General features: G+C 42.7%; 2 protein-coding genes across 2 annotated transcripts in view; one reads left to right on the top strand and one right to left on the bottom strand.

Moving 5' to 3' along the window:
- The window catches only part of LOC116945906 (uncharacterized), a 33,823-nt gene extending 32,278 nt beyond the window's left edge, over window positions 1-1,545 (top strand). The window contains exon 17 of the mRNA XM_032960575.2: window positions 546-1,545. Coding sequence (XP_032816466.2) covers window positions 546-737 — 192 coding nt within the window. The 3' untranslated portion in view covers window positions 738-1,545. The remainder of the gene's footprint in view (window positions 1-545) is intronic.
- Window positions 1,455-21,111, bottom strand: part of LOC116945907 (uncharacterized) — a 65,257-nt gene continuing 45,600 nt past the window's right edge. Inside the window, exons 6-12 of the mRNA XM_032960576.2 lie at window positions 17,627-17,751; window positions 15,853-15,914; window positions 12,781-12,850; window positions 10,151-10,235; window positions 5,644-5,719; window positions 4,692-4,820; window positions 1,455-2,943 (exon numbers count right to left, since the gene is read on the bottom strand). Of these exons, the coding sequence (XP_032816467.2) occupies window positions 2,678-2,943; window positions 4,692-4,820; window positions 5,644-5,719; window positions 10,151-10,235; window positions 12,781-12,850; window positions 15,853-15,914; window positions 17,627-17,751 (813 nt within the window). The 3' untranslated portion in view covers window positions 1,455-2,677. The remainder of the gene's footprint in view (window positions 2,944-4,691; window positions 4,821-5,643; window positions 5,720-10,150; window positions 10,236-12,780; window positions 12,851-15,852; window positions 15,915-17,626; window positions 17,752-21,111) is intronic.

The raw sequence follows: 21,111 nt of genomic DNA, 5'->3' as shown, positions 1-21,111 counted from the left end.
TGGATAATGTAAAAAAAATGGAAAAAATACTTCGGATGTTCATTTTCTTTACTGTGATCTACTGGGCACATTCCAGCCTTGCAGGTTGGGCATCTCATACACGTGCTGTTAATCTCCATGCAATTCACCAACCATGTTTGCAAGGTGCTGGACTAAATGAGTACACCCTAAGGATGCTCTCCAAGCTACCCTCACCCAAAGAGCCCTGGCTTGCCTCTCCAGGCTGTTGGGGCAAGTGCTGTTAGCGCGCATCTATTAAGGTCGGCATGACGCACGAGGGGGTGGGTGGCCAGCACCACAGCTGGCTACCTTTGTCTCCCTAGTGCTGATGTTTACACAAACACACCAGGTACTCATTTAAAGCTGCCAACCATGGGGAGGGCTCAAGGCCAGTTTAGATATTCGCCACCGATGTGGTTATCGCAGTATGCCAACTACTACACGATCACATCCTCACACAAAGACAAAGCCACACTAACACGCACACTCACGTGTGTGCTCAGTGTAATGTGGTGTGTGCTGCTCTCTGTGGTCTGTGTGGGCAGTACGTGTCTGCTGGCTGGGACCGCACCGTGCGGGTGTGGAACGCGTACCACCGAGGTCGGGCTGGGCCATCCAGGGACAATTGCTCTACTACACCCACTCTGCAGAGAGGCACTCCGTCACAAGCCGGGGCCGCATCTCCCCACGCGGTCACTCCGAACCGTGCGCCGCCACCTCATCTTGTCATACCGTAGAGCCCCTTCCAAAGTCGACAATTAAAACTGCTCACAGTTAAGTTATGCGTGCGTCCCCGTGCCTTCGGGGTGGCTGAGTGGAATAATGTCTCTGATGAATCCAGTATTTGCTGGATGAGAAAAAAGACCCCATAGTCTCCCGACTTTGCACCATGAGATTATTAAACTATGGTAATCAGTAATTAATGCAAGAATATCTCATGACATTGCCTTCCATAGTGGGTGGACCTAACTTGGAGAGTTATCCACAATTGCTGAATGGTAAAACTGTCTTTAATTGATGCTTCTTGGAGCTGTATACTAATATGCTAAGCTGGAAGGAAGCTCTTGATGTGTGCACGTCTGCAGGAATAAGTGGCATGCTTAAGATGGTGATGTACAGTTGTTTATACTTGATCCCCTGGTTCGTTAGATCCAAACCTGAGCTAAGTGAATTAGTGTAAACTCCAGCAGTGTTTACAATGACGCCACTGCATTTTATTAAAAAATAAATCAATCTTCCACCAGCCATAAATGTTAAAAATGCTAATACCGTAATGAGAAATGCCAAGCATTAGTAAGCTAAATGTTGTGCTGCATCCCTGAATAAGTATAAAACAGTGAGAAAGCTGATGTAGTTAATGCCATCAGCACAGAGCCAAGACCAATGACTCATTGCCTTAGCCAAGCACCTTGCCAAGTGAGAATGTATTATTTAAAATGACAAGTCATTTAGTATCACATTTTGGAACTATTTTTATTATAATAATGTATGAAGTACATTTTAACCTTTTGTCTTTCTAGACCTTTTTTAATTATGCATTTAAAACCAACCAAAACAATTTGCAGGCAAGTATTTTGTTTGGTATAATATTAACTTACAAAGACAAGACGAACTAAACAACAGCAGACAGCTATCACACTTTAAAACATTTTTCAACATTACAAAATAAAGTGACTTAAAAAAAAAGTTAAGGCTGTTGTCATATGGTGTTTCTAAAAGTCTACTCACCATAGGATCAATTCTGGTACACATTTACATCTACACCAATCTACTCAATTCACATATAAATAAAACATTGCACGTTGCAATACATCTCTAGGTTGAGCAAAGTCAATTTTGAATCGGAGATGTTCAAGAACTGGAATTTGAACAGCACCAGCGTGGTGCATTACGGCCAGGCAGTTGCTGATCATTCAAACGATGTCCAAACTCCCTTTATTCAATAGCCACTTTTATCCGGTTCACTGTGTCTTACCACAGTATCGATGTGTCAAATGCATTATCCAATTTATATGCAAATGGAGTGAATGAGTAGACAAGCTGACCTTTTGGATCAAATCCTGTAGTTTGGCACACTGATGGGAACACCAGCTGTGAGCACTATAAGGGTTTATAAGGCCCATGTGCACTAATTATGGACCCCGCGCACTCAGTAAAATTGGACCAAAGTAATAATTTACTGCCCTTTGTTGATCCACTGCAAGATGAACGCCTACACACTGCGTATGTCACAGGGTTTGTTTGACTATGTTGCACTATGCCGGTCGCTGCAGGTCGGTGAAGGGGATGAGGGACTAGGACTGGTTCAGATGGCAATTTCCACACTGATGTTAGCCATGGTTAGCACTCGGATTGGTGGGCTTACAGCACCGTGCAATAGCTACTAAACATAGTACCACATTAATGCTGCTCGCTGTCACTTAAGAGCCATCCAGTGATCAGAAAGAGCTGGGGTCTCTGGTTTCGCTGATGGGAAAACTGCCTATAGTTAATAGTGCAAATCACTTCCCTGGAAGTGTAACTTTTAGCCACTAAATGGCACTCAATGATAGCTATCTCTGTGGGCTTTTTTGTATGCTCCAAGTCAATAAATAAAAAAGAGAAGACACTCAGACATTTCCTAAAGTTTTGTTCAAGCCACGGGAATGCATGGATTTGTTTCTGACAACTGTGCCACCTACAAAGCGCTCCACTTAAACTCATCGCAGGAGGCGTCCTCGCCCGAGCCGCAGCCGCTGTGACCCACCGCTGGATCCCTCGTTTCCACCCCGACTTCCTGTACGCCCACCGCCTCGCTTGCGCCCGCTGTCACGCCTGTGCAGGTTGCTTCGCCTTTTTTCATCGCATCCCAAGTGCCCAGGGCCCCCATGAGGGCAGCCAGCACCCCGGCTTCTGACGGCGACGGGGGGGTCTCGTGTTCCGCCCCCAGTAGCTCCCGGTCGTCTGCGTACCCACGGGATATTGGCGCCCAGGGCAGGAGCATCACGAGTTCGGACGAGGAATCCACCAGACAACAAGAGTAATGATAAAGAATCACACGGCATGCCTTTCGTCAACAGGGCAATCGTACGTGCCCCAATATACACTGCATTTTCTTTGACATCAAGTACGCTTTCATTTTTTATGATGTATTGCACAGCTGAGTATGCAATTTGACACATGATGGATTAAAAGCATTGAGACTTCTTTGTATGAACGGTACCCAGATGGAAAAACAGTGGCATTATTTATTTGAAAGAGTACATTTGGAATGTTGCTCCAGTTTCGTATGTTTAACTTCTTTTGCACCGTACGTAGCCAACCGTGCTGATCTGAGGTGCGGGGAAAAAGACAAGAAACTAAACACAAAAATCAGTTCTTAAAAAATGAATTTTCAATCTAGAGTTAAAAGTGCATAGTTCCAGTGTCTTCCTAATATCGGAAGGAAGAGCATTCCAGACAGCCGTAGAAGTGCATCTTAAAGCGCGCGATGCGGTGACCATCTTTGCTCGATGGTTAGCTAAAAGCTGCTGCGAGGATGAGCAGAGTTTGCGTTTTGGTTTATGCTCCTTGACAAGATCAGCAAGGTATTGTGGGCCATTTGTGGCAAGCACTTTGTGTGTAATGAGTGCGACCTTTAATTTGACCAATGTTAATTAAAATAAATTAACCTTGTAACACAAACAACGCAGATAAAAAAATGGGGTCAACGATCCGATCGATACAGTACCATTAAAATAAAATCAACTTCTGGCCCTGTCACTCTGCTCTACCTTGCCCTCCTATCTACCACCACCAGAAAGCAGCCACTACATTTTCCAAAGTGTGCTTCTTAAAGACACTAATCATTAAGTCACCAAGACCTGGAGACTGGAGTGCACAGTTTGCACAGTTTCAAGAATAATTGGGTAAAAAAAATAACCTCTTTTCATGAAGGAATAATTCTGGGATGTTTCAGCGATGATTTGTGAGTGAAGGAATGCTACGCTATTGGACAAGTCACCAGAAAATTGCCAAACATCCCAATGCAGACCCTCTTGCACAAACTTTCTGGATAACTTAATGACATCCACGGTGATGTTTTCCTCGATAAATGTCGTTATTACTGAAATATTTCAAAGGTAGTTTCTTCGCAACGGTAAAAAATAACACGAGACAATCGGTTGACTGAGCATTTTCAGTACTTTAGTGATAGAGTGGCAACCAATCGCACTAACAAACTGGAGTAAGAGACCAAAGTGAAGAATTAATGAGTGCATAATAGAGGTTTTTGGGTTAGATCGCGTAAATATAAATGTGTCGTTAAACCCGCCACCACCCGACACAGCCAATGAGCAAAGTTTGTCAAGTAAACAAAACATGCCAATTAGTTACTAGTTCAGCACACCAGTGTGGTGGAGAGTCAACCCACAACATTGACAAATCGAGTACAACGTTTCACCAGTAATTGCAACTAGCATCATCAGGTGGACAGCCAGAGTTGTGGAGAAATCCTCCTGCTTCGGTCTTAAATATGGATATGTCGCGAAAGCCTACGTGTTAAATTCACGAGTGAGTGACTAAAACTGGTAAGTGTAGGCACACAACACATCGATGCTGGACAATCCTCGATGCAACGGTACCAACAACATCGAGCAGGGGGCAGATCACAGCTGACAGAAAGGTGACGGTGATGGTGTACGTGTTTCCACCGGGGTGAAAGTTGCACCTACCTGTGTGCTGCGTGGACAACGCAGCACGCGCATTATCTTCTCCGTCATCCATCCACCCCCGAGAGAGTTGTCCGATTCCCAAATGCATCTGTTCAACTGCAAGCAATCTGCAACTCGTGGACCCCATTCCTAGCGTGCATACACAAAGATAAAAACGAAAGAAAGATCCTCTACTTATCTGTACAACCAGAGAGGCAATTGCCATTCGAGAGCCTCTGTTCGGTCACCAAAGCAGCATACGTGGGAGGTGATGTGTCAAGGCGCCATGTCCAGCAGCATTTACCTCTCCAGTGATTGGACACGCAGGAGGACAGGTTCAGACATCAAATGTCACTGATTTGATCTCTGGACAGGAATCAAGCCCAAAATCTCAAGGAAAAAAAAATCGTTATAAGTGACTAGGGCGCTGTGAACCCTGTCACTGCTGGCAGATGAGGGCACGCAGGTTGAATTGGGGTAAAACAATTCACCCACACGAAGCCCGTGATGCACAGGAGCTGCTCTTAGTCTTAACACGGGCAAGTCCTTGTGCAGCTTGTGTCAAGCGTAATGCACACGTGGTCATTTCCACATGGTGACAATACTATGACTGTTGCCAAGGCCATTGTTCTGTTGCCATCCTGTGCAGCTTCATACTGTACGCTACTACTGTGGCCACTCAAGAGTTGTCTAATTACACTATACTCTCGCTGTTCGCCTGGATGATGCGAGTTGTAATTACGTGCGAAACATCGTGCTTGAATTGTAAACGTTGTGGGGTTTACTCTCCAACACACCGGTGTGGTGAACTAGTAACGAATTGGAATGTTTTGTTTCCGTGACAAACCTTACGAATTGGCTGTGTCGGATGGATGGCAGGTTGAACGACACGTTTATATTTATGCGACCGAACCAAAAAAAACCTCTATTATGTACTCTATACTGTTTCTGCAAAACTTTATTTTCAACTCACGGAGTTGTGACTTCTCCTCGTGGCTCAGCTGAAGCTGAGTTTCAAGGGTTTCTATGTGCTTTTTCTGAGTCAGCAGCTGCTCCCAGACACGTGGAGAAAAACACAGAGGTCAGGGTAGGTTAGAGATCAAGGCAGAGACAGTGGCACAAAGCAAATACCTTGTGATTCCATGAGAATGACAAAAATAATGAGCACAATGGCCAAAATTAAGTCCAAGTATCCTCATGTTCGAACAAATGCTCATCGCTGTTGATGGTCCTCAGCCAATTGGTTTACAGTCGTATTCCTGTGCTAGTTACCTACTTATGAGAATGTATGTTTGAACGTAATTTTTACTTCTTTTGCACCATACGTATCCAACAGTGCTAATCGGAGGTGTGGGGGAAAGACAACAGTGGTGAAGGAGGTGCCCAAAATTGGTTTAGATACCGCCACTGACGTTAGCTGTGGTCGGGAATTGAGCTCAGGACACCAGAATGCATACACAACTAAGAGACAGACCGCTTACAGAATTAAATACCTTGAGTATAGGAGTGCATGGTTTAAACGGCAGGTTAAGTGTCCCCAAGTTGTAAAAAACAAATAAGATAACGCAATCAATGTCGTATTAAAATAAGATGCTGATGCTGCGTCAACTTTATTTAGTCACAGTTCACCTTCTTTGGTTCTTTCGGTAAAGTCACCACGTAGAATGAGAATAAAATAATTAATAAAATATAATAAAATAACACAATAAAATTCTCACGACGTTTCGGCCACAACACAAGCTCTGTCGTCCCGACAGGTCTGTTCCTTTCACCTGAAGAAGGCCACTTGTGTTGTGGCCGAAGCGTCGTGAGAATTTTATTGTGTTATTTTATTTTATTATTTTATTATTTTATTCTCATTCTATGTGACTTTACCGAAAGAACCAAAGAAGATTAATCCTTGCAGTCACGAAAGCTTTAAATCGAAATTTAGTCACAGTTTTCGGGCTCTTACGCTTGTCAACATTGATTAGATGCACTTAAAATCTTCAGCTTTTGAGTCAAACCACGACTGTTTCGACCACACTTCCTTAGTGGAACCACAAACTGCAAGTAACTTAAAATAAATCACGCACTATATATTTTTGTTAATGTAATGCCGATGCCTGCAGCGTCAAATTTGTGCACACGCAGCGAGACGCACTTGCAGCAGCTACGGTCCAACGCGTTGCGGCTGTCAAGACAACCTATGCATTTCAAAAGGTTGGCAAAAAAAACATCGGGCTGCAAGTCAGTGAGTCACGTGTCACAATATCTTGTACTCGTAATCGGCTGAATGTTTCATCTGCTTTCAATTGCTTTAATTCGCACCACAATCCACAAAATATGAATCACTTGGTGCTCTGACAATTAGGATTATATATTTCGATTTAAAGCTTTCGTGACTGCAATGATTCATCTTCTTTGGTTCTTTCGGTAAAGTCACGTAGAATGAGAATAAAATAATAAATTGATAAAATAAAATAAAAAAAATAAAAATAGCGCTGGAGTGAATCACTGGAGTGATTCACTCCAGCGCTGTCCTACCAGACAGTCTCGCCCCTTCACCTGATGAAGGCCGCTTGTGTTGTGGCCGAAACGTCGTGAGAATATTATTGTGTTATTTTATTTTATCAATTTATTATTTTATTCTCATTCTACGTGACTTTACCGAAAGAACCAAAGAAGATAGGATTATATATGTTTAAGTGTTTAGCGCAGGACTTAATTTTTGTTTTTGCGATATAGGTGCGACTCTGGCCGATAATAAAAATCAATCAACCTCTGGGCCATTATTTAGCAAAACCAAACTCATAAGAATTGTACACTTATGAGCATAGATTTGGCTGTATTTGTGCCAATTTCTTGAACATCGTTATAATTCACATCATTCAGTCACCATCGCCTGCATGCTGTACAAACTCAATACAAAATATACTCGGAAGAAGAAAATAGTATTAAACTTAACGTTGTCCGAGAAAATAATGACAAGTCCCTCTCTTAGAGGAGTACAAAATACTATGGCAAACCGACCAACATAAACGATATAAAAAAAGACTACCACTAACTTATGTGCTAACGTACCAACCTAAAAAAATGATTATCGTGGATAATGCATTTGAGCACGATAAAAAAAAAACAGTCTTTTTCACGACATGTAATTTTTCCACGCAGATCAACAAAATATTTATCAGATGTAAGGATGACCGAACATGAGGCCGTGATGAGTAGTGGCGTGAGGTTTTCAGCAGGAGGCACTCTACCCTCTGTAATGGTGATTCCTATGTTTCTCACTGTCCTAACCCTGCCTGCCCAATGTTCCAGCAACAAGGCAGAGGCGACACTGTTCTATGTTTGTGGTGAAACATCAAACTGTGACGCTTTCCACTTATGCGAATATTAACAGATTGTGATGTTCTATGATAAAAATCAGAAAATAGATGGCATTAAGGCCAGAGTGCTGACTAAAATCCCAATGCTGTATAGATCATCAATACAATGTCTGGCCGCACAAGACATCTGATATCTGACTAAAGCACAAGTTAAAGTAATTTTCTTTAAACCGTAAGATCTTGCTCACTTGTAAATAATGAGTATTGCTTGAATGATTTTGTCAGCACGAGACATCGTTTCATCACTGCATCTTAAAATGCTAATTTTGGTTTCAAGGTAAAGATCAGAAGACCTTTGCAAAGGAACCGGTGATTGTCTCCCCCTGCTGTTCGTGCTGGGGCCTTGAAAACCTTTAATGTCCTGTGCTTAACTCCACTGCTCCAACTGGAAAAGCAGCCGATACGGCTGTTGCTTTTGTATTTTATTACCTTCATTTCTGCTGTGCGAGTGCACTGTGTTCATTCCGTTCGCTTTATTACTCCTATCTGTCTTTGAGATCTCATTTGGTCAGCATTGCCTTTTGTCACGCATTCTAAATCCAGCCCTGTAATTGAATCAGGTTAGGTGTGACCAATTTAACCAATATAATTCAGGAAGACATTTAACAGAATGTAAACCTCAAAGGTTTTAATTAAATTAGGAACGAGAAACTAGGAAAATATGGCTAGTCGATGGACGTGTGGAATGCTCATAACAGAGTTTATACACGCAGAGCAAGCAGATTGCTTTGGATGGTTGGACAGTCTGACCCTCAGGGATTTTTTTTATGTGCAGTGCTGTCAGATTTAGTTGAATGTTTAATTTAATATAATAATATTCAATCCAGCTTCGCCAAGTTTTATTTAAAAAAATGTAATGCTAATTGTATTCTTTATTTTCATTACACATTCACAATGTCTCTTTAGACGTTTGTTTAAGACCTTTCAGATTGTCCAAAGAAAGTTGGAATTATCCTTTCACCAGCTGAATTCCTGGCAATAATGAAGGAGACATACAAAATGCTGCAAAGATAAATTGGAGCAAATAACTCCACAAGCCATGTATGTAATTTGGCCAGATTTCTCCATTCTTCTCAGTGTGCATTGGTGAAGGCTAGGAGTATGGATATGGGAACAGAAGTACAGTCCAACAACACCTCTACTGCCCACAACATAACTTCCACACCTGCTATAACAGCTCAGAATCAGAATTAGAATATCCAGGATTTTTGTTGTCCTTCCCCTGCACCTCTGATTAGCATGATTAGCTACATAACTTCCACACCTGCTATAACAGCTCAGAATCAGAATTAGAATATCCAGGATTTTTGTTGTCCTTCCCCTGCACCTCTGATTAGCATGATTAGCTACGTACGGTGTTAAAGAAGTTCAATATAGATACATACATACAGGCTTAACCTTGTTTGTTTTCCGAGATCTGATGAGATCAGGCATTCCAGGTAATAAGAAAAAACACAAGTTACTAAATATTCAATGTAATAGACAAATGCTATTAGGTTCTTTTCATGAATGTTGTGTATATAATGTATCTTTAGAGCTCCTTATCAGTCCACTGCTGGCTGAAGGCCTCCTCACAGCGTGGAGGTTGTTTATAGGTTCAATCTTTTTTTTGGTTGAAACTTTCAAGCTGACATTAAGAAACAAATATACACACACGAGCCAAAACCAAACAAACACACAATTCGATACACCAACGGTGACGCGGCCTTGCTCTAGCGCTTTTGCCTCTTGTTGCAGAGGTCCACGGGGGATTATTAACCAAACAACTAAAATATAAGCGTCATCTGCTTTGCAATGGACGGTAAAGTTCCCGGCGATGCATTTGTGTGCCGGTCCAATTTTGAAAAATAACCCACAATTGGATTGCAACCATTGCCTCCTCTTGCTAAAAAACTTGACAGGACCCTCCTGATTATATCGTTATTTTTAAATAACAACAATACTAATATTGTGTTCACACGACCAAAGATAACATCACATATATTCAGCATAGTAAATACACTCTTTGGATGTTTCATATCCACAAAAACGCAAGAATGATGTTACATTTCAGCTGCCGGTTGAATATTATGGGAGGGTCAAATGCCCTTTTCACGACGATTACGCTACCTGATCTCTGAGAGACAGTATCTCCTTCTTCATTCGAGTTATGCACACAGCCTGTGCTTGGTAGGCTGCCAAGGAGCGGTCCCTCCTAGAAAGGCGGTGGGCATGCACACACATAAAAAACACACACACTTACACGGGCGACACAGATGCATTATGCCTCCCACATGCTGGCGCATACAGTCACCTGGTAAATGCTTACAAACGCAATGCAAATGTGCTTGAATGCATGCACTTCGTTCCAAACACAACATGTGCACACAAGGGTGAACACATGTACAAACACACATGCCTATACACACACACATGACAAACTCAAGTAAATAATCTTGCATTCGAACACATTTATAGAATACGTTTACATGCTCCGGTGGTCGAGCCTCACATTCAGAAGAAACAATGTGGATTCTGGCAAGGGTCGTGGAATAATGGACCAGGTCTCTTCCCTCTCACAGACATTTGAGGGGTCATGGGAGTATGCTTCTCCAGTCTACCTCTGCTTTGCAGACTTTGTAGAAAGGATTTGACCGTATTCCCCGCAATGTCTTGTGGGAGGTGCTGTGGAGTATGATGTACCAGTGCCGCTTTTGTGCGCTATCCGGTTCCTCTATTCCCGAAGTGAGAGCTGTGTCCGTATCCTTGGTGTTAAATAAAAGTCGTTCACTGTGGGTGTTGGAATCCGCCAAGGGTGCGTCTTGTCTCCACTCCTGTTTGTGAGTTTCATGGACAGGATATCAAGGCGCAGCCAGAGGTATGGAGAGTATCCAGTACGGGGGCATGGAGGTGGCGTCGCTGCTTTTTGCAGACGACGTTGTCCTCTTTGCCTCGTCAGTCTGTGATCTCCAGCGTGCACTCTAACGGTTTGATGCCGACTGTGAAGCGGCTGGGATGAGGATCAGCATCTCCAAATATGAGGTCATGGTTCACTCCCGGGAGATGGTGGAGTGTGCTCTCCAAGTGAGGGGGGAACAGCTGCCCTTAGTGGAGGAGTTTAAGTACCTCGGGGTCTCTTTCGCGAGTGATGGCAAGTGGGAGCGGGAGATCAGCCGGTGGATCGGTGCGGCGTTGTACGCAGTGTTGTGGGCGCTGTACCATTCCGTGATAGTGAAGCGGGAGCTGAGTTTTAGAACAAAGCTCGCGGTGTACAGGTCAATCTACATTTCCACACTCACCTATGGTCATAACCTTTGGGTTATGACTGAAAGGATGAGATCACGGGTACAAGGGGCCAAAATGAGGTGTCTCCACAGGGTTGCCGGGCTCGCTCTCCGTGATCGGGTGAGGAGCTCGGTAATCCGGGAGAACCCTCAGAGTGGAGCCGCTGCTTCTCCGGATTGCGAGAAGCCAGTTGAGGTGGTTCGGACCCCCGGATAAGGGTGCCCCCCGGTAGACTCCCCCTGCAACTCTACCGGGCACCAGCAGCAGCAACGTCCCACTGGGCGGAGACCCCGGGGCCGGCCCAGGACCACGCTGCTGTCGGGACAACGTCGCTCGGCTGGCCTGGGAATGCCTGGGAATTCTCCAGGAAGAGCTGGAGTCTGTGTATAGTAGTATATAGTAGTGAATAGTAGTGTAGTGTATAGTGTAGTGTACAGTGTATAGTAGTGTAGTGTATAGTCGTGCAGTGTACAGTGTAGTGTATAGTTGTGTAGTGTGTAATGTATAGTAGTGTAGTGCATAGTAGTGTACAGTGTAGTGTATAATAGTGTAGTGTATAGTAGTGTATTGTATAGTAATGTAGAGCTAGAGTCTGTCGCCAGGGAAAGGGAGGTCTGGACCGCTACTACTCGACACGCTGCTGCCGCGACCCTCACCAGGACAAGCGGACTGAGAAACGATGGAACGAACGAAGTGTATACGTGTAAAATCGGCAGCCATAATCAATCCATTGTTGGATGAATACCTTCGCAAGCTGGCAACATCGTTTATGGTCTCGCGATACAAGAATCTGTATAATACTTGCATGTGAAACATTTCATCACTCTACTCCCATGGCAGATGTCCTTTTGGTCATATTCCCTTCGTGGGCTGCCACTTCTTGACATTAACCTCAACCATTGGCCATCGTTTCTTCTAGTGACATAACCTGCCCAAACTTACTTACTTTACTTAGCACTCCATATGATGTTTCTAACTTGTGTGTGCTCTCAACTGCACGGAGTTAAACACACACGTAGAAATGCATGCTTGACAGCTACCAGAGAGTCACAAAAGATGGAGAGCATCCGTGAATAGACAGATGGCAATGCGACTTCATGTGGCTTATGGAAGTACACACGCAAACGCAGAGAGACGAACATCTCTCCAGCAGACTGCTGTGCAAAGTACTCTTGTGTAAGGTCAGCATGGTATGGTGCATCTTCCTTCACACCCAGCCGCCTTTTTTTACATAGCAACCAGGTACCCACTGTAGGCTAAAGCAAATTAACGTAGAGGACACTCGTGCCGATGATAACCATAGTCAAATCTTTATGTCAACCGAGTGAAGGCACACCAAGGTAGAACGTCTCGTTTTTAAGGCAGACCCCGGTCACAAAACAACACAACACATGTGGAAGCATATTCACCACGCGCATATAAATGGTGGACAGCTCAACAAAAAAAAAGTAGTAGAAAACATTCACATCACTCACCAGAACTTAATATCCAAATCCATCTTCTTCACGTCTATGCTTATTTCCTCTTTTGTGATGGCATTCCGACCTGAAAGCACAGCCCCAGCAAAGAAATTACTGAGCATTTTAAAGAAAACATTGAGGTGCAAAAAGAAAAATCAATATAACGCTTCATCAATTTTCTATTAAATACTAAAGGTATACTGGCTCAACATGTATGCGCTACTCGGGTAATTATTATAAGGCAGTGCGTGAATTGTATCTAAAGCGGTAATGACTTAAAAGAGTAAAGGTGACAAGACATTATTGAAATGAAAATCACGTTATAAAAATCACCCAGTACAGTAATGTCAATGTAAGGGGATGACCGCACGTTTTATTATAACATCACGGTAGCCAAATCTGGTGGCAGAAATGTTTAATCTGAAACAGACTGAATATATTCATTGGACAGAAAAGTCTACCTTACATTAATTACAATATTCAGTGGTGTTCTCTTCCCGCAGTGTATGTACATGGAGGTGGCAGAGTCCCTGAGTGATAGATTATGAGCTTGCCTCCTGGATCATAAAGTATGTTTTGCATGAGTCTATAGAATAAGACCTGATGCAGGCAGTTATGGGAAGGAAACTGGCACTATTTGATCACATATGTAGGATGGACAACAACAGGAACATTGAAAGTGCATTGTTCAGTAAAAGGGAAGGAACTGGAGAGACATTCTCTGTTAGGAAGACCTAACAGAGAACGGCTTGACAATGACATAAGAGATTGGTGCCACAAAGATGTGGCACTACTGGAACATATTGGCACAAGACAGAGGGAAATGGAAACAAATTACGAAACATGCAATGGACAGCTACGGGCTATCTGCCCATGGATCATGATGATGATGATGATGAATTGCTACATTGTAGTCAAATAGAATCATAATAATTAACAGCCCCTTCAACCCACACCGTGCATCAGTTATGGGTGACGTTTGACCATATTTCACCATGCTGGTCACTGCGGGTTGGTGAAGGAGGAGGTTGAGGGGGCATGGGGGATGTGCAGGCACTGGTTTAGAAATCCCTTGCCACTGATATTGGCTGTGGCTGGGAATCAAACTCAGGTCACTGTGTTCACAGGGCAGTGTATGGACCACTGCGCCACCGCTCCATCACACTAAAGTGTGACCGTCTTTAATTCAGATTTTCCAGCTTTATAAAAGAGGGTCGGTCACATTCCAATAACCCGGGATTAGTAGGCGTTTACTGCACTGCACTATGAAAAATACAATTCTGCTTGCTCGGTCAAAAGGTTGCTCAGAGCAGAGATGAAATGAGTGCCATGGTGCTTTGTACAGTGTTGGTTTTCATCATATATGCTATTGTGAGCTGTGGACACCGCTGGGGTCGCTTTTTCCCTCAAGGTATATCAAAGAAAAAGATCCAGCAATCGGCACACATACACTGATTAGTGCAACACACTCTTGGACATTAGCCTGGGCCAGGAACACAAACATGTATTCAGGAGGGCAATTTGTATATTTAGTTTTTTTTAAACGCATCTAAAGGAACTCCCCAGAGTTTTATTAGGCTATTTATTCATCCATTCATTATTTTTCCACAGCGCATAGACGAGAAGCAACTAATTTGCAGTGCAGTGTTTCTGGATAATTGGTCACGAGGTGCATTGTGGGTGTTAAGGTCTCGAAGACATGGTTTCACACAGGGGCCTGACAATAATAGGTGGTTTCATAAATTCACAATGTGTCCTCAAAACACATGGGCACCATCAAAATGAGGCTCTCTGGGAGTTACATACAGGTTACAGAGGCAATGATACCTGCTAAACATTTACATTTACCGGTGTCGGCCTATCTGCACTCTGGTTCTATGAAAACAGGCAAGGTGATATAAATTTAAAATAAACTTGCATGCATAGGTGTCAGGTTTCCATTGTGTGTATTTATCAGCCTCCTATGGACAGGTGATACCATCAAACAATCAAGCTCTTTATTTGGGTTACACGAAAACTCACTGAGAGAAACGTCATTTTTAGAGGGAACCCTGGGATCATTTACATTTGTTTAGGTTGCTCAAGCAAACATGTTTTTTTTAACAGACATACTCGAGATAAATCCATGCAATAGTTATTGATTGAGATTCAAAATAAGCTAAGAACAACAAGCATTTACACGCATAATAACCGTCTGGAAAAAATGACGCGTCATTTTCAGTGAGATGGCCTTTGCTGAGAACAACAACGACTCGGCTTTCAAAATGAGTCCATGATAAACAAAAAAGATCACAACATATATATAAAATACAGTTCAGGATCTGTTTACATCCCATTAAGCAGATATCTGCCAAAGATGTAATTCATATTGCAGGCACAGGGTGAGGATCACAAACATAAAATCTGACAGGAGGGCTATCTATGAATGTTCTGCTCTCGTTTGAGCCCTAATGAGTACTGTACAGAAACATATACTCGAACCCAACATCAAAATGCTCAGTGCTCACAAAAACACCGACCACTCTGCACATCAATGTTATATTATTATCATCCCTTAAGTTATTTTATGATGAAGCCAGCTGAAATGTAACTGTGCGTGATGAAGACAATGGCAGAGAGAAGAGCATCAGAACAACCCATGAGAACACTTTGATTGCCTCCTATCCATCCTTGGGGGCCCTGCAAATTCCCACACATGTGCCACTGAAACAAGTGTTCATTACGCGACAATACAAACTTACTTCATTGTAATCCTGAGAGTTGAAAATGTGGCAAATTAAGTGAAAATCTTATTTAGTGTGAGAACTAAAAATGTGCAGTCATGGATAACAAAGTTTATACAATCAAATTGGTACACTTGAGAACTCAGTTTAAACAGCAACCAGGGATCTTTACAGCCCCTGCTCAAGGACTCTGGCAGAGAATTAGCCCCTTAAATGTTTTCTTGCCAAACTTATACGACGTGAAACTAAATATGGTAAGGTAAATTCGGGGTTTTTCATTGTTGGTTTGTTTGTAGTTAAAACACTGCCCTGTATGTCACTGGGACCACAGACTGTCCCCTACCGAGTGTGTAGCGTGCGCTACCTGTGCAGTACTCTGGAAAGTAGCTCATCATCGTCGTGTTGACCCAGTCGTCAGAATACTCCCTGTAACACAACAGAACGGCCGTATTTCAACAGTGCAATAATGAGCTTTGAAAAAACCAAAGCGGGTTGGGCTGTTTCAGTTCCAAGTCATTTCATTTCATGCTTCCTGGACCACTTAAGTAAAGGGCATGCTGCCAGCAAAGTGAAAAATAATCAGCAATAATTGGAGAATATTCAATGGCCCATTAACGTTCTCTAGTGATGCCAATGAACAAGTACGAACCATTGGTTGCCGAGCTGCAGAGTTGTGTGTTGTGCCAGCAAATTCTACACTTGTGCAGGGGCAGTTTTAGGTAATTACCTAACATTGCATACGCGGCAAACATAATAATGTAATCACCTGACTATGAGGATGATGTAATGTCTCTAAAACCTTTTTAGAACTTCTCAAAACCTTTTTTCTTCGAGAAAGTGTCCTAGTCTCTTCTTGCGTTACTCCAACACTGCACTACCGCTAATGTTTAAGAAGGAATCCTGGGGCAGTTACCTTGTTTGTAGAATTACGATCGCACAAAAGTGGCATAATGAGAATGAACGTTGAGTCAAAGAAGCGTGGCAAGCGCTCGGTTCCCCAATCTCACCTGCAGTCTCTCCTGAGGAAGCTGCACTCGGCACAATCCAAGCACTAATTGCATTTTCCCCGTAATTAAGACTCTTCGCTGCAAGTACTTGGCATTATTTCGCCAAAAGGCCATACGGTGCGGTGAGCAATTCTTTCAGTCGCCATTTCAAAACGCTCTCCCCCTCTATGCCCAACCTTTGCTGACACTTGTCTCGCAGTTCTGAGATAAGGGCATGTGCACTGATGGTCCTGCAGGGCCCAGCGCACATAACGAGGCTAATTGGCTCTCATTTATTGGCTCGGCACGCAAGTAGATTTGAGGGTGATTGATAAATGATGATCAAAGTGGCAACCAAGATGCCCTGGCATTACATACATGGTGGAAATAGATTGTAGATGTGACTCAGCAAAAATATCTGGGAATAAATGCCCACAACACCAGCACCAAGGGCACTGAATACCCTCTATGGGTCATTAATCTAAATATGGCTCTTTTAATAGTATAACGAATTTGTTAATGCATGTCCAGATAGCTATATTCCATATGGGTGGGAGTGTTGCAGAGTTCTTGAATCACAATTAGAGGTTGCCTCAGTACATCATCTTTCCAGAGCCAATTAAAAAGACACCGTGTTTTTTTGAGAGTCGACGATGGTCGTCCTTTATACAAACTGGCCCCAACGACAGGAATTTGAAATTTCCACCATTGGCTAAGGGTCAACAACAGAGATGAGCAACTCCCAAAGCTCGTCTTAGACACTGGCCTTATTATTTGGGGTTTTAAAAGGAAGATATAACCCAAAAACGGCTGTCCAATATGCGTTTGAAGCTTCATTAATAAAAATGAAATTCAAAGCTACAGTCGAGTAAATCACGATCACGCTGTAGCAAGGCAATTTCGTTGATGTATTTACATGTATAGGACATCACGGTGATATTTCTATAGTGCTACAATGACACAACTGGATCATAACTTCAGTCCAGCGACATCATTGTCATCTCACCAAAGTGCCACAATAGCACACTTAACCGTAACTTTAAATAGTTTTTTCTGTAACGAACAAACGCTTCAAACGAGTGTCGGGCAGCCTAGGAAACACAATGAGCACCGTTTCTTTTGGATGGTGCCTTTCTTTATAGTTCTGCTCACTTGAACTTGCTGTTGAGAATGACATCATCGCTGAAGCCGTGGTGCGTGAAGAAGCTCACGGCTCCGCTGTCGGCGTGCACCAGGATGGCATCGTACTGCCACAACTCCATGAGCTCCTTCAGCATCTGCCAACAAACAGCGATCAGTTTAAATGGCTTATGGCTAACCATCGAAAAAAGACGGCCACCGCATCGAGCGCTTTCAGCTGCGCTTCAGCAGCCGTCTGGAACGCTCTTCGCTCCGATATTAGGAAGCCACTGGAGCTATGCACTTTTAAATCTAGATTGAAAGCTCATTTCTTTAGAACTGCTTTTTTGTGATTCGTTTTTTGTCCTTCCCCCCGCACGTCCGATTACCACAGTTGTCTATGTACGGTGCAAAAGAAGTCCAATATGCATACATAGGTACACACAAACAACAAGCGAACCTGCGCTGTGGGCGATGACTTACTCCACCTTCTGCGAGACTGGTGGTCTACTGTGGAGGAGCTGAGGCCAGCCCATCTTGCCCTGGAAATGAAAGCCTTGCCCTTCCGTATCGTTTCATCACAGCCAGAGATTGTAGGGATCAACAAGGTCATCGCGGTCAATGACACTGAAGGTGCCACACTTTGCCATTTCTTCCGACTAATAAATTCCGCTCCTGTTGCCATGTCGCAACTCATCTTACAAGGCTTGCTCTTACGGTACCTGTCTTAAGGTCTTCCCCATCGGCAGCAAAGCATGTACGGATTTGTCTCACCTCCCCTGCCCTTGTGATTCGATGAACTCAAATGATGTGGGGTCACAACTCAACTCAGGATTTGATTCTTTATTTTCCATTGTGGTGAATCAATCACATACGATATATGAAAATAATAAAGGATGGCCATAAATGTATCATCCATTGTTATATAATTATAATTAGGCCGCTTGTTTCAACTATATCAGAAAACCATTTACATTTATGAATAAAAACACACACTTGGTATTTAAGATGTTATCGTACGAGTTTCATTATACTACCCATGTGATTTGATGCACGTATTATAAGCGAAAGAATCAATATTAATTTATGAATTGATGCACTGTGGCATGTCTAATGGTTACCAATATACATGTGCCACCTGTCTGAGTAACCTACCTTCCTCCACCCTGCACGGGTGCTAAACTCATCCAAAGCCTCATATTATTTAAACGCAGGGACAGCAGACTTTTGGCATAAAAACAAATGCAGAAATAAAAGATAACACTGACACGCTATTCCTTAACGATAGTCGTCCGCTGCAAATTATGTAGAAAATATTGTAACAATGAGCTCCTGGACTTGATAGAAGTCACTTTAAGATCGTGACATAACATATTTTAAACAAAAATGTAAAGCTGAGAAAATCTGCATTACTTTTTACATCACCATAACCTTCAAAATAACTATTATTACTGTGACTACCAATTGAACCACCAACACCATCAGCAAATCCAAGACCACACTATAGTAGCATTACCAACATTACGATGGAAGAGCAATACAATGTTACTGAGGATAATTAAATACATATTACAAATAACTAAACGTTTTCCATAGGTGTCACTGACATTAATTCATACTTTATTATATTATGAGTAGAACAAAAGTACTGGGGTAGCATTGATCTATCTGATATTAGGTTGCTGATATTTACTCTCAAAGCTTTTTAAAATCTGTAAATTATACAAAACTCATTTGGATGTCATTTTATATCAGTCATTGCTTCGACCACACTTACCGGTGTTAATGATAATCATCATCATCACTATCACACCATTACATAATAATAATTTCAACCTAACGTTACGAAGAGTTTTTTGTCATCATGAGCAGCTCAACAGTAGCCTCCACCGGTGCCACCACTTGATCTGAAACGCTGAATAATCTTTAAGTGTCGGAATTGGCACAAGGGACTGGCTTTAATTTCTATGAAAAAAAACTGCTTTCAATTGCAGATAACAAAAATGTAATTAGTGACGCAGGCCATGAAAAAATATTGATTATTAATCACAGCAATGGTATCATAGCAGCCAATGCTGTGTCCAACATAATGATACCAGAGTAAATCAATTAATACAAATGTTAAAACATGGGGCAATATTTGAAAACGCCTCGTTTGACAATGTTTTAATAATGTGTTCCAGCCATTCGAACAAACGGTTATTTCAAATATCTGCCATCATTAGAGTTGCAGCATTGCAGCACCAATTATTACTGAGGCCAATTACGTTACTACCAACATGATAAATGACTGCTTGCAAAAATGGAACGCTTAATTGTTGTTAAACATATTTCATATGCAAATCAGGCATCTGCGATGCACTGGTGGTGTACTGCTTCATGAGTGGCACACTGCTTTTTTTAAATCATGTACATGTGCAGCCCGTTTGTCAATCCACTGCTGGATGAGGGCCTCCCCGTATCGTGTGGATCATGGAGGCTATTTGACCATACTTCACCATGCTGGTCATTCTGGGTTCGGCAAAGACAGGCAGCATAGACCTGGGTACGAAGTACAGTGCAATAATGGTTTTTGCTTCACTGCTTTCTGCTTCCCAGAACAGTTTTTTTATTATAACATTAAATTAGTAAATGTTTATCTTCAAGGGCTAGTATGTTTGTTCAGGTGAGAGGTGCTTTTGATGATATAGAAAACTTCACCCATGGCTCGTACTACAATAAGGCAAATCATATGCTTGCAGATTATGAGATTGCAATGTGTATATATGTGTATTGGTATATATGTGTGTATCTATATACACACATATATACACAACAACCGCCATTTACCACTAAGTGGTGGTGACATCACCACGACGCTTGTGCCAGGCTAGGTGTACTTTGTGGCCACGTGAAGTGTCGGAAGGCTGGCTGCCAGGTGTACATTATGTATATGCACAGGGCAATATTGATGTGCAAATAAAGTACAAGATAACTCGCTTGGTAGATAAATTGGTTCATGACAACATAGAAGTGAGTTACAATTCTGGTCAGGCTAAACTCGGTAGCGTCAGGCCATCATCCACCCATGCCTCCCCACCCTTCCCAGGCTCAGGTCAGCAAAATGAGAAGCACCTCTTCGTTCAGAAGCCAAAAGTGAGAAGCAGTAGATTGGCATCTGCCGGAGAAATATCTGCCACTTACTCCAGAATAAAAAGGGTCAGTGTGAAGTGCTGGCTGCCTTTGTGTGTATTTTAATACCGCTACGAATACTAATTTATTAAAGCTCTTTGTCAATCCACTCCTGAATGAAGGCTTCCCACATCATGTCAGTCATGGGCGTTGATGGACCATACTGCACTATGCTGGTAAGTATGGCTTGGTGAAAAGGGGACCGGATCACAGCTTCCGATATCACTGAGCACTGATGTTAGCCATGGCCAGGAATTAAACTCAAGTAACCAGGTTCATAGTGCAGTGTGCCAACCAATTCACCAGCGCTACCCTCAATATATATGTGTAGTCTGTGGCAAATCACG

The sequence above is a fragment of the Petromyzon marinus genome, chromosome 25 (genome assembly GCF_048934315.1).
Source record: "Petromyzon marinus isolate PM22_M1 ecotype Great Lakes invasive population chromosome 25, UKy_Petmar_22M1.pri1.0, whole genome shotgun sequence".
Classification (NCBI taxonomy): domain Eukaryota; kingdom Metazoa; phylum Chordata; class Hyperoartia; order Petromyzontiformes; family Petromyzontidae; genus Petromyzon; species Petromyzon marinus.
Note: the sequence above shows the minus strand (reverse complement) of the source record. Positions and strands in the feature narration are given on the sequence as shown.